The 15,000-nt window shown below is 45.6% G+C and overlaps 1 protein-coding gene across 3 annotated transcripts in view; it reads left to right on the forward strand.

Annotated features, from left to right (window-relative positions):
- The window catches only part of LOC134909240 (tetraspanin-3-like), a 413,151-nt gene that overhangs the window by 29,372 nt on the left and 368,779 nt on the right, over positions 1–15,000 (forward strand). For all 3 annotated transcript variants that reach the window (XM_063915945.1, XM_063915930.1, XM_063915922.1), the window contains exon 2: positions 5,887–6,078. In XM_063915945.1, the coding sequence (XP_063772015.1) occupies positions 6,076–6,078 (3 nt within the window). In that variant the 5' untranslated portion in view covers positions 5,887–6,075. The remainder of the gene's footprint in view (positions 1–5,886; positions 6,079–15,000) is intronic.

The raw sequence follows: 15,000 nt of genomic DNA on the forward strand, positions 1-15,000 counted from the left end.
CCACACACACACAGCCCCCTGTACCCAGCACCACACACACACAGCCACCTGCACCCAGCACCAGACACACAGCCACCTGCACCCAGCACCAGACACACAGCCACCTGCACCCAGCACCAGACACACAGCCACCTGCACCCAGCACCAGACACACAGCCACCTGCACCACACCAGCCCCTGAAACACTGCCCCTGTACCTAGCACCTCACACACAGACCCCTGCACCCAGCACCACACACACAGACCCCTGCACCCAGCACCACACACACATACTGCCCCCTGCACCCAGCCCCTCGCACACTGACACAGTACCTCACTCACTGCCCCCCTGTACCCAGCACCACACACACTGACACACAGCCCCTTGCACCCAGCCCCTCACCAGCACCTCAGATGCAGCCCCCTGTACCCAGCACCTCACACCCTGACGCACAGCTCCCTGTACACAGAGCACCTCCTCACACACTGCCCAACAAAACTGCCGGTATTGCTGTTGGGCGTTCTTAGGCGGTTACAGGCAGTTGTCTAATCGGACTAGAGATGTGCACCAGAAATTTTTTGGGTTTTGGATTTGGTTCCGCGGCCGTGTTTTGGATTCGGACGCGTTTTGCCAAAACCTCCCTGAAAAAATGTTGTCGGATTCGGGTGTTATTTTACAAAAAAAACCTCAAAAACAGCTTAAATCATAGAATTTGGGGGTCATTTAGATCTTATAGTATTATTAACCTCAATAACCATAATTTACACTCATTTTCAGTCTATTCTGAACACCTCACAATATTATTTTTAGTCCTAAAATTTGCACCGAGGTCGCTGGATGGCTAAGCTAAGCAACACAAGTGGCCGACACAAACACCTGGCCCATCTAGGAGTGGCACTGCAGTGTTAGACAGGATGGCACTTAAAAAAAAATAGTCCCCAAACAGCACATGATGCAAAGAAAAATGAAAGAAAAAAGAGGTGCAAGATGGAATTGTCCTTGGGCCCTCCCACCCACCCTTATGTTGTATAAACAGGACATGCACACTTTAACGAACCCATCATTTCAGCGACAGGGTCTGCCACACGACTGTGACTGAAATGACTGGTTGGTTTGGCCCCCCCAAAAAAAAGAAGCAATCAATCTCTCCTTGCACAAACTGGCTCTACAGAGGCAAGATGTCCACCTCATCATCATCCTCCGATTCCTCACCCCTTTCACTGTGTGTACATCCCCCTCCTCACAGATTATTAATTCATCCCCACGGGAATCCACCATCTCAGATCCCTGTGTACTTTCTGGAGGCAATTGCTGGTGAATGTCTCCACGGAAGAATTGATTATAATTCATTTTGATGAACATCATCATCTCCACATTTTCTGGAAGTAACCTCGTACGCCGATTGCTGACAAGGTGAGCGGCTGCACTAAACACTCTTTTGGAGTACACACTGGAGGGAGGGCAACTTATGTAGAATAAAGGCAGTTTGTGCAAGGGCCTCCAAATTGCCTCTTTTTCCTGCCAGTATACGTACGGACTGTCTGACGTGCCTACTTGGATGCGGTCACTCATATAATCCTCCACCATTCTTTCAATGGTGACAGAATCATATGCAGTGACCGTAGACGACATGTCAGTAATCGTTGGCAGGTCCTTCAGTCCGGACCAGATGTCAGCACTCGCTCCAGACTGCTCTGCATCACCGCCAGCAGGTGGGCTCGGAATTCTTAGCCTTTTCCTCTCACCCCCAGTTGCGGGAGAATGTGAAGGAGGAGCTGTTGACGGGTCACGTTTCGCTTGACTTGACAATTTTCTCACCAGCAGGTCTTTGAACCTCTGCAGACTTGAGTCTGCCGGAAAGAGAGATACAACGTAGGTTTTAAATCTAGGATCGAGCACGGTGGCCAAAATGTAGTGCTCTGATTTCAACAGATTGACCACCCGTGAATCCTGGTTAAGCGAATTAAGGGCTCCATCCACAAGTCCCACATGCCTAGCGGAATCGCTCTGTTTTAGCTCCTCCTTCAATGTCTCCAGCTTCTTCTGCAAAAGCCTGATGAGGGGAATGACCTGACTCAGGCTGGCAGTGTCTGAACTGACTTCACGTGTGGCAAGTTCAAAGGGTTGCAGAACCTTGCACAACGTTGAAATCATTCTCCACTGCGCTTGAGTCAGGTGCATTCCCCCTCCTTTGCCTATATCGTGGGCAGATGTATAGGCTTGAATGGCCTTTTGCTGCTCCTCCATCCTCTGAAGCATATAGAGGGTTGAATTCCACCTCGTTACCACCTCTTGCTTCAGATGATGGCAGGGCAGGTTCAGGACTGTTTGCTGGTGCTCCAGTCTTCGGCACGCGGTGGCTGAATGCCGAAAGTGGCCCACAATTTTTCGGGCCACCGACAGCATCTCTTGCACGCCCCTGTCATTTTTTAAATAATTCTGCACCACCAAATTCAATGTATGTGCAAAACATGGGACGTGCTGGAATTTGCCCAGATGTAATGCACGCACAATATTGGTGGCGTTGTCCGATGTCACAAATCCCCAGGAGAGTTCAATTGGGGTAAGCCATTCTGCGATGATGTTCCTCAGTTTCCGTAAGAGGTTGTCAGCTGTGTGCCTCTTATGGAAAGCAGTGATACAAAGCGTAGCCTGCCTAGGATCGAGTTGGTGTTTGCGAGATGCTGCTACTGGTGCTGCCGCTGCTGTTCTTGCTGCTGGAGGCAATACATCTACCCAGTGGGCTGTCACAGTCATATAGTCTTGAGTCTGCCCTGCTCCACTTGTCCACATGTCCGTGGTTAAGTGGACATTGGGTACAACTGCATTTTTTAGGACACGGGTTTACTGAGGTCTGTGTACATTTTCGGTATCGCCTGCCTAGAGAAATGGAACTTAGATGGTATTTGGTACCGGGGACACAGTACCTCAATCAAGTCTCTAGTTGCCTGTGAATTAACGGATACCGGACACACGTTTCTCCCCACCCAGGCTGACGAGACCTGAGTTATCCGCTTTGCAGCAGGATGACTGCTGTGATATTTCATCTTCGTCGCAAAGGACTGTTGGACAGTCAATTTCTTACTGGAAGTAGTACAAGTGGTCTTCCGACTTCCCCTCTGGGATGACTATCGACTCCCAGCAGCAACAACAGCAGCGCCAGCAGAAGTAGGCGTTACACTCAAGGATGCATCGGAGGAATCCCAGGCAGGAGAGGACTCGTCAGACTTGCCAGTGACATGGCCTGCAGGACTATTGGCTTTCCTGTGTAAGGTGGAAATTGACACTGAGGGAGTTGGTGGTGTGGTTTGCAGGAGCTTGGTTACAAGTGGAAGGGATTTAGTGGTCAGTGGACTGCTTCCGCTGTCATCCAAAGTTTTTGAACTTGTCACTTACTTATGATGAATGCGGTCCAGGTGACGTATAAGGGAGGATGTTCCTAGGTGGTTAACGTCCTTACCCCTACTTATTACAGCTTGACAAAAGCAACACACGGCTTGACACCTGTTGTCCGCATTTGTGTTGAAATAATTCCACACCGAAGAGGTGATTTTTTTTTTTTTTTTTTTTGTATTTTGACCAGGCATGTCAATGGCCATATTCGTCCCACGGACAACAGGTGTCTCCCCGGGTGCTTGACTTAAACAAACCACCTCACCATCAGAATCCTCCTTGTCAATTTCCTCCTCAGCACCAGCAACACCCATATCCTCATCCTGGTGTACTTCAACAGTGACATCTTCAATTTGACTATCAGGAGCTGGACTGCGGGTGCTCCTTCCAGCACTTGCAGGGGGCGTGCAAATGGTGGAAGGCGCAAGCTCTTCCCGTCCAGTGTTGGGAAGGTCAGGCATCGCAACCGACACAATTGGACTCTCCTTGGGGATTTGTGATTTAGAAGAACGCACAGTTCTTTGCTGTGCTTTTGCCAGCTTAAGTCTTTTCTTTTTTTCTAGCGAGAGGATGAGTGCTTCCATCCTCATGTGAATCTGAACCACTAGCCATGAACATAGGCCAGGGCCTCAGCCGTTCCTTGCCACTCCGTGTCGTAAATGGCATATTGGCAAGTTTACGCTTCTCATCAGACGCTTTCAATTTTGATTTTCGGGTCATTTTACTGAACTTTTTGTTTTTTGGATTTTACATGCTCTCTACTATGACATTGGGCATCGGCCTTGGCAGACGACGTTGATGGCATTTCATCGTCTCGGCCATGACTAGTGGCAGCAGCTTCAGCACGAGGTGGAAGTGGATCTTGATCTTTCCCTATTTTAACCTCCCATATTTTTGTTCTCCATTTTTTAATGTGTGGAATTATATGCCAGTATCAATAGCAATGGCCTACTACTATATATACTGCGCACAACTGAAATGCACCACAGGTATAGAATCTAGATGGATAGTATACTTGACGACACAGAGGTAGGTAGAGCAGTGGCCTTCCGTACCGTACTGCTATATATACTGGTGGTCACTGTCAGCAAACTGCAAAACTAAAATGCACCACAGGTATAGAATCTAGATGGATAGTATACTTGACGACACAGAGGTAGGTAGAGCAGTGGCCTTCCGTAACGTACTGCTATATATACTGGTGGTCACTGTCAGCAAAACTCTGCACTGTACTCATCCTATATAATACTGGTGGTCCCCAGTACCCACAATAAAGCAGTGTGAGCACAGATATATGCAGCACACTGAGCACAGATATGGAGCATTTTTCAGGCAGAGAACGGATAAAACTGGTGGTCACTGATCAGCAAAACTCTGCACTGTACTCCTCCTATATAATACAGCTGCTCCCCAGTCCCCACAATTAAGCAATAAGCACAAATATTTGCAGCAACATTAATAAACGGAGAGGACGCCAGCCACGTCCTCTCCCTAACATTTCCAATGCACGAGTGAAAATGGCGGCGACGCGCGGCTCCTTATATAGAATACGAATCTCGCGAGAATCCGACCGCGGGATGATGACGTTCGGGCGCGCTCGGTTTAACCGAGCCATACGGGAGAATCCGAGTATGCCTCGGACCCGTGTAAAATGGGTGAAGTTCGGGGGGGGTTTGGTTTCCGAGGAACCGAACCTGCTCATCACTAAATCAGACGCAGTTGTAACATAGAATGAACATGTTATAGGAGTGACATGGGCGTGTTGCTGATGGTGGTTACGTATAGGGACACTGAATTGCTCACATTGGATGCCATACTCAGACGGATGATCTACACCTAGCATAGGGCTGGTGAAAGTGTCAGTGGTGTGACCGATGGTGGCATCTAATGACGCACAAAGCATGATTGCAGCGTCTGTAGACACCGACAGTGGGCGTCTCAGTCCTTGTCATTCATACGCACAGATGTACACTATGGAGCTACATTAACAGAAAGTAGCAGACCCAATTTCTGTAAAATACCCAAGGAAGACTGCAACTGCATCCAACAGAATCAGGCCCTATGAGGAGTGAGTTTCCTTTCCCCCGTGACAGACTCCACCCTCTCAACAGACTCCGCCTCTAATAGGGCTGCATCCAGAAATTTCCCGGGCTGATTCTCTATCCCAATCCACCCCTGCCAGAGACTGATGCTGGGGTGTGCTGTAATTTATCCATTTAGATAGGTGAAATTATTGTATTTGTTCATATTATATTATATATATCATGTTATATAATAATGTCATGTTATATTAAGCATGTTCAGATACGAGAAGATTGACTTAATTCATGAAACAAAAGTACTTTAATGTTTGAATTATTTGCACTAGCAGAAACACCTCTCAGACCCTCCCTACAGCGATGTTACATGCACTTCGTAGATGTAGATCTAGGAAAGCTGCTTCCTTAAAATTTCTAGTATTCAGGTGATTTAATTTATAGTTTTTTTTTTTTCTTTCTTTTTCTTTTTTGTAGGCTTCTGGTGCTGCCCTGCTGTATGCTGTATACTTTATAATTTTGCTGTATAAGAACTACAAGCCTTTCTTCCTTGATTTCTATATACTACTACCCAGTATTTTTGCTGTGAGTGGAGCCTTCTTTCTAGTTGTGAATGGTCTACTGGGGTTCAAAATCTCAAAGAAAGGTTCTCGCTGTCAACAAGGAATGGTGAGTTTGAAATGGTTATATACTATCTTTGAATGTAAAATACATTTACAAAAGATGCTGGGTTTCCAGTCTTCACACTTCTACCAGTCTTAGGGGGGTATCCAATTAGCCCCAGAAATTTACCGGGGCGAATTGTCCCGCCGGGGGCTAGCTAATTAGCCCTGATAAGCCGGCGCGTGCCGCAGCTTATCTGGGATTTAGTTTCACCTGCCTCCGGCAGGCGAAGCAGAATCCCCGGAAACCGCACCGCACACGAAAACACACAGGTTTCACTGAACCTGTGTGTTTTCAGGAGAACGTTTTTTTTTTTTTTGTTTTTTTACAAGCGATCAATCTGGATAGGTTGTTAAACCCCCCCTCCCCCCCCCCACCCCCCAAAAGAAAAAGATAAAAACAGTGAAACATCGGAAAAACGTCGGAAAACGGACGTTTTTCGGACCCGATGTTTTACCGGGGATAATTGGATATCCCCCTTAGCCTGATTTATTCCTGTGTGTATGTATAGTGCTGTTACGTGTGTCTAGCAGCTGCGCATTAGAGAGCTGCAGGGAGATTCAGACCCCTCCCCTCACAGCTCTCACTGGCTTCCTGCAGGACATGGCCTCACTTCTCTCCAGGGCCGGGTCAAGCTTACATTTTTTGGTAAGCAAATCTAGATTTTGGCGCCCCTTCATGGGATAAATATTATAATGGAACCCACAAAAAAAGGGGTGTGGCCTTACAATAGTACCCCCAAGGGTACATATGGATAGTGGGAGTCAGTTGACAGAGAGATAGTGGGTGACCGTTGCAAGGTGTCATTAGTGTAACATTTGAAACAATAGGTACCACTAAACCCATTTATAAACGATCTACTGGTGACAATACTAAATACTAGTAAAACCTTTGATAACAACACCAGTGGATATGAGTATTTTGAAGTATGTTGCTTTAGAGAAAACATGTGTGCACCTTAATGAGCAGAACATGCAGCTGCACTGGCACACAACCAAAGTGATTTGTGGTGTGCAGCCAGCAATCTGCATACATGAAGTCGCATATAAGCGTGTAACAGAGGAAGAAGGCAGCCAAGAAAAAGCTATCACTGTCAACACCGTCCCATAATTTTGACCAACTTTGGGGATGGGTAAATAGGAAGACTCCATGGCACAAAATGTAATGCCCCATGATATATAGGCCTCAATATGAATCAGGCAAGATTAGTTGCTACATTTAAAACCCCAATTACTTAAAACTAATTGTAAATCCCAACAAGCCATTTACTGGATATAGTGGTCTTCTCCCCATAATAAACATACCCCCTTCTAAATAACAGCACCCAGGCACGGTGATTGGCACACCCTAGACTGCAGATGATGTGGTGCAGGATTAGTGTAAAGTAAGTGAAACTAAAACGGGTACAGACGGGGAGATGGAAGTGTGTGTGTGTGTGTGTGTGTGTGTGTGTGTGTGTGTGTGTGTGTGTGTGTGTGTGTGTGTGTGTATGTATGTATGTATGTGTAAAATATATATATTTTATATAGTGTGTGGGGGTAAAACAGTTCCTGGTCTTCACCGAATGGAACTGTATTTTGCCTCACTGAGCTCAGTCTCAGTCCACGATAACGAGTCCTATGAATTACATACCCGTCTGCTTCTGGCAGGGCATGTGGTTACCGTTTGAGGTGTCATTGGTTGTGCTGCAGTTTTCCACCCAGGCCAGGGCGATGTCCCTGCAGCAGCTGGTGTGGGTATCTGGGATCATGGGGGAAGAGCAGCAGGTACAGCACCGTGCTGAGGAGGATGGTACAGGAGTGCCCGGCCAGCGTATTCTCTCTCCCTCTCCCTGTTCAACTCTGCTCACGACCAGGGTTGAAATACCGGGTCACTCGACCTGGTATTTCAACCCTTGCACCTTACAGACTGCACATGACATGGGTTATGTGCTTTCATGTGTCAATAACCCGTGTTCAGAGGTGGTGGTCTGAAAGAGGTATGATTGAGGAACTTCAAAATTAATATTAAATTAAGTAAATTACAGTGCCTTATTCCAAACTGGAATAAATTTAATTTTTGCCTTCTAAATTCTACACACAATACCCCACAATGACAACATGGGGGGAAAAAAGTGTTTTTTTATATTTTTGCAACTTTATTAAAATTAAAAAAAATAAGAGCTCACATTTACATAAGTATTCACAGCCTTTGCTCAATACTTTTGTTGATGCACCTTTGGCAGCAATTACAGCCTCAAGTGTTTTTTAATATGATGCCACAAGCTCGGCACACCTATCTTTGGGCAGTTTCGCCCATTCCTCTCTGCAGCACCTCTCAAGCTCCATCAGGTTGAATGGGAAGTGGTGGTGCACAGCCATTTTCAGATCTCTCCAGAGATGTTCAATCGGATTCAAGTCTGGGCTCTGGCTGGGCCACTCAAGGACATTCTGAGTTGTCCTGAAGCCACTCCTTTGATATCTTGGTTGTGTGCTTAGGGTCATTGTCCTGCTGAAAGATGCAGTCTCCCCAGTCTGAGATCAAGAGCCCTCTGGAGCAGGTTTTCATCCAGGATGTCTCTGTACATTGCTGCATTCATCTTTCCCTCTATTCATCTTTCCCTCTATCCTGACTAGTCTCCCAGTTCTTGCCACTGAAAAACATTCCCAGATCATGATGCTGCCACCACCATGTTTCACTATAGGGATGGTATTGGCCTGGTGATGAACGGTGCCTGGTTTCATCCAAACATGATGCCTGGCATTCACGCCAAAGAGTTCAATCTTTGTCTCATTAGACCAGAGAATTTTGTTTCTCATGGTCTAAGAGTCCTTCAGGTGCATTTTGGCAAACTCCAGGCAGGCAGGCTGCCATGTGCTTTTTTACTGAGGACTGACTTCTGTCTGGCCACTCTACCATACAGGCCTGATTGGTGGATTGCTGCAGAGATGGTTGTCCTTCTGGAAGGTTCTCCCCTCTCCACAGAGGAATGCTGTAGCTCTGACAGAGTGACCATTGGGTTCCTGGTCACCTCCCTGATTAGGGCCCTTCTTCCCCAATCGCTAAGTTTAGACTGACGGCCGTCTCTAGGAAGAGTCCTTGTGGTTCCGAACGTCTTCCATTTATGGGTGATGGAGGCCACTGTGCTCATTGGGACCGTCAAAGCAGCCGATATTTTTCTGTACCCTTCCCCAGATTTGTGCCTCGAGACAATCCTGCCTCTGAGGTCTACAGACAATTCATTTGACTTCATGCTTGGTTTGTGCTCGAACATGCCCTGTCACATGTGGGACCTTATATAGACGGGTGTGTGCCTTTCCAAATCATCTACGATCAACTGAATTTGCCACAGGTGGACTCCAATTAAGCTGTAGGAACATCTCAAAGATGATCAGTGGGAACAAGAGCTTGGTGAGCTCCTGAGCTCAATTTTGAGCTTCACAGCAAAGGCTGTGAATACTTATGTACATGTGATTTCTTAGTTTTTTATTTATAATAAAAAATTTTGCAAAAATCTCAACTTTTTTTTCACATTGTCATTATGGGGTATGTATGTGTGTGTGTGTGTGTGTGTGTGTGTGTGTGTGTGTGTGTGGAATTTTGAGGGAATTTATTCCATGTTGGAATAAGGCTGTAACATTACAAAATGTGTAAAAAGTGAAGTGCTGTCAGAGGCGTAACTAAGATTTTCGGAGCCCAGGGCAAGATGAAGACTGGTGCGCCCCCCCCGCCCCCAAGAAAAAAAATACCCACAATATTAAGCATGTGTGTGTGCGCCTCTGAAAAAATGGACATGGCCACGCACCATAATGGCCATGGTCACATACTATAAGGGGCGTGGCCACTGAAAATGTGGTGTGCCAATATGACTATCACCTCTCCCTTGTGTCGTCTCTCAGCACACCTTCATTCAATTTTTACACAGTACGCAGGCAGAGTCCCCCTTTTACAGTGCCAGATACATATATGCTCCCACAGTTCCAGATAAACATTGCCCCACAGAGAGACCCCACTCACCGCTGGCGCTGCCCGCTACTATGTGAGACGAGGAGAGCGCAGCACCTTCCTGTCATTCAATGCACCATGAAATCCAGCTGCCGGCCGCGGGTATCTTGGCGTCAGTTACGCCTCTGATTGCTGTGAATACTTTACGGATGCACTATATGTTTATATGTCATCCTTTAGGTTCAGTTGTGTGGTGAGGGACAAGATCTGCTTCTGTTTGTCCACATATTTTATGATTGGCAGCCACCAGCACTGGTTTTTGCCTATTAAATTGACCATAAATAATTTGAATTGGTCCTGGACCAACAATCCATGGCACCCCTGCAAGGGCTTCGCGGCACTCCAGGGTGACATGGAACCACTGTTGTAGCTAATCTGTACAGATAAAGAAATACTTTAATTAAATACTTTCAATTGTCTGTCTTCATACAACCCCTCCCCCAGAATACGATTTTTACTTACAACCGTATATTTTCTTAAAATATTAGCATAAAAAAACATTCTATTATATCACCTTGTTTGTACCGCAGATCTTATAGCAGCAGTTTTATCCACTGTAATATGCTGGGGTACTGTAGTTTGAACTTTAATAGTAATAAAATGGTCCTTTTTAAAAAGTTGAATTCTGTCTCCTTTTTAATAGTGGGGTGGCTTTTATATACAGATTTATTTTCTTAGCAACACTGCCTGTGTGATCTTAAACAAAAGGTGCAGAATTCTTTCTTCCAGTGTAAAAGTAGACTGATAGAATTGAAAGGTTGTGAGAGTGGGTGTGGCTCATTAGGTCGACATGAGTTAGGTCGACATGGTCATTAGGTTGACATGTGCTAGGTCGACATGAGTTTTGTTTTTTTAGTGTCATTTTCTTTGAAAAGTGACAAGGACCCCAATTAGTGCACCATGACCCCTCGCATGCGGGCACGGTTCCTCGCTCTGTTACCGCTGCACTCAGCACAGGTTACTCCCAATTGCAGTCCACGTGGATCGTTAAGTATGAAAAAGGTCAAAAAATGGAAAAAAAAAATTGTGAAACTCAAGTCGACCTTTTTCCATGTCGACCAAACATGGTCGACCCAATGTATGTCGACCTAACTCATGTCGACCTAATGACCGCCATCCTGTGAGAGTAGAGGAAAAAGCAATGGTAATTCAGACAGCACTTTCAAAAAAAATATATAAAGGTAAAATGACACTAGTACAGCTGAGAATTCAGATGTTTGTGGTAAACTAAATGCAGGCGAAGTGGAAAGGTCTTGCAGCGTTCTTAACACAGAAGTGATGTGTCAAGGGGGGGTCATTCAGATCTGATCGCTTTTTGCACAGTAAGTGATCAGATATGAACTGCGTATGCACCGCATTGCACGGCTGCAACAGGATGGTGCGTAGAATCCATTTGCACGGGAGTTCGCAAGGAGTTTGACAGGAAGAGGCCGTTTGTGGGTGGCAACTGACCATTGTCAGGGAGTGTCCGGAAAAATGCATGCATGCAGGCTCAACTGTTTTCAGGGAGGGTGTCTGACGTCGGCTCCGGCCCCGATCAGCAGGGTTCAATTGCACAGGATAAGTAAGTCTTGGGCTGCGCAGAGACTGCACAAAATCAGTTTGTGCAGCTCTGCTACTCATGCGATCGCACACTTGCACAGTAAAAATACACTCCACCTGTAGGCGGTGACTATCTGATTGCAGGACTGCAAAAATCGCTGCCCAGCGATCAGATCTGAATAACCCCCAAGGTTACTCAGATTTTAGTTGCTTGATGTGTAGAGTAAGAGGACTCGCATTTGTTGTTTGAAAGCAGTACTGCAGTTTTCCAGATTTTGGGTAGAATGTTCTTCTGTTTTCCTTTTGATTTAACATCGAAATTGTGTTTAGAATTTTAGTATCTTTTTAATGGATGACCTTCAGAATTAATGGGCACCGGCCTCTCTAATGCTCTTAAAAAAAAAAAAAAAAAAATTAAAAAAAAATAATAAAAATAAAAAATTACCAATTTACCAATTGGCTACCCAAGTGTTTGCCTGAAACTGGACGTTAATATGGGTAGAATCAAGCAAGCACATTTTTGCATATTGTTATTTTTATAGTACATTTGCAGAATAGTCAAATTATTACAATTTAATTTCCTTTTAACTCCTTAGCCAGCATCTCAAATGAGCTTAGACCTTGGTCATTTGAATAGACAGGAAAAAACTTCACAAGAAACATCCCAAGCTGTCCTTCAAAACCTAAATGGAGAATATCTGCTGACATGGGCTATTTCAGTGATATGAAATAAAATTGTAATAATTATACTAGTTTTCAAACTCCATGGAAGCTATCGCATATTAGCTATGTTGGATTTGGTCTTTGTTCTTACCCACAACTGGATCCACTGGGCAGCTCTCCCTATGGCTGGAATATATGAAGCTTGGGAATGAAATGATGCTTTCTCATACAGGGACTACAGGTGGGACAAAACAAATACTAGGCTAAATATAGCTTTGCTACCTGACTGTGGTAGCATACTGCTGATGTCTACAACTAGTCTAAAAAGTAGGGTGCGAATACCCCAATAACAAATAGTCCAAGAACTAAACCCGCTATGAGTGTGTGCCTTCCCCTTTAAGGATCTTGGCTGAGTTGAGAACTATGTGGTCAGGAGCCTAGCTGCTAACGATGAAAGCATGCTGTCATGGCATGGAGTATACAAGGGCTGAGACCGGAAAGAACTCTGTAAATGTTAAGAGCAGGGAGCACACTGGTGTTTAAGAGCTGGAAAAATGTGGAAACATTCTGAGTGAAGTCAGCTGGGAATTCTTGCAGTTTGAGAATAGGGTGGAGACCTAGGATTCCCTTGCAGAGTATGCAGTGCTATAGTCAGAGGGAATACATACGATATACCGGCTGTCTGTATCCTGACAGCGGTATACCGACAGCGTGTCCCCTTTGCAAATACATGGGAAGCTGCTGAGCCACTTCACGGCTTCTCTGATATCAGCAGTCCTAAACTACATAATAGCAGTGCCCACATGGAGACATTTGATTTGTCTACAGTAAGGCCTCATGATAATGGCTCATACATAAATACATTCAGATTGAGGGCTAGCTTACCTGAGCGCTCCCCATAAGATCTCCTATTAACACTACAAGGACCAGCATGCCTTCCAAATGCTGCTCCCATTGAATGCCTTCTCACACATGCAAACAAACAGTGGTAACAGCTCAATCACTCTGGAGATGCTTATCAGGTGCTAGAAAAGGGGAGGGGGTCACAGCAAACAAAGGGGGGGGGGGGGTGCTTTTTTCCCTCCTGGTATCCCATCGGCTGGGAGCAGCAGTAACAGGCAGGTAACTGAGGTGACTGCTGTCACTTAACTGGAAACTTGGAAGTTGTACTGTCAGTGTGAGAGTGGGGAGTTTAAATAGGGTGCTCAGAGTCAGGATTGGATAGGGAAGTCATATGGCTAAAGGTACACTGTGATTGGAGTAGAATAGAGCAGATGACAGGGAGTGTGAGGCTCATCTGATTGCAGAGAAAGCATGACAGGACAGGAACTGACGGCACCAGGTACAGTAAAAGGGCCTGCCATCCTGCTTTGTGACATAACAAAGACCCTTTTCCATTTGTTGATGACCCCTGGTCATTATTGCGGTTTTGCTGAAAAGGCTTTATGGAATATCTGGATCAGCCCTGTTATGTGGACATCACTTTAACCAGTCACGATCCTCAGGACTGTACCCATTCCAATCAATTCAGTACTGCAATTGGCCTTATCTTCCTCACTTCATAGTCTACTCCTCTTTCAGTTTTAACACCGAGTCACTTATAAGTTCCTGAATTGAGCAGTCAAATATGGAAGGAGTTGAGAATTTGTAAATATGGAGGCAACTGTAACTTATACCCAATGGTATAGGACCCTATGAAGCAAGGGATGAATTTTATGAAGGGAACACGTAATCTTGGTCACCTAGTCTCCGCATGGGAATTGCTCACCGCCTTCTGTCGGCACCCACTTTGTAATGGACTGACGCTTGCACAAGTGCGGTACGGACTTTCTTGCAGCTACTTGGAGTTTCATCAGAGGCAGGATTGGAAGCTTCCGGCAAAGGAGAAACGACCGGTACCCATGGGTGAAGACCATAAATTATGAAGACAGAGATGATTTGGTGGAGATATTGTAATTGCTGTTTATGGGCAATATTTGCCCAGGGCAATAGTTTTGTCCAAAGATTTCTAGAGGTCTTGATTAACTCTTTGTTTGACCATTTGTCTGAGGGTGGTAGGCAGAAAAGTATGTAAGCTTGACTTGAAGAGGGGAACAGAGGGATTGCCATAATTTCACCACAAATTACTCTCCATGGTCTTGAATTATTTCTTCAGGACAACCATGGACACAAAATATATATATTTTTTTTATATAGAGTTGTGCTAATACTGGAGCCGATGGGAATGCTTTTAATAGAATGAAATGAGCCATTTTAAAAAATGGTCTACAATCACTCAGCTTGGGTTGTAAAGTTTGGAGGTCGGAAGGTTGATAATGAAGTTTATCGAGGTATTTGACTATGGGACTCAAGGTAAAGGAAGAGGTAGTAACCCTGCTGGAACCTGCCTGGGAGTTTTGTGCAGGGCGCACTGCGGACAGGCCAAGATAGTCTTCCGCTGAAGTAGTTCTTAGTAGGGATGAGCGGGTTCGGTTCTCTGAGAACCGAACCCTACCAGACTTTACCATTCGGTTTTTCCCGCCTGACTCTGAAACCAGAACGAGGCAAAACTTCATCATCCCGCTGTCGGATTCTTGCGGGATTTGGATTCCATATAAAGAGCCGCGTGTCACGGCCATTTTCACTCCAGTCTCGGAGAGTGTAGTGAGAGGACGTGTCTCCGTCCTCTGTGTCTGTGTGGGGGCGGGAAAGTGGGGTGGCGATTCTAGTGCGGTCTTGTGCTGCTCAGTCCAGTGTAGT

This window comes from Pseudophryne corroboree, chromosome 1, assembly GCF_028390025.1.
Source record: "Pseudophryne corroboree isolate aPseCor3 chromosome 1, aPseCor3.hap2, whole genome shotgun sequence".
NCBI lineage: Eukaryota > Metazoa > Chordata > Amphibia > Anura > Myobatrachidae > Pseudophryne > Pseudophryne corroboree.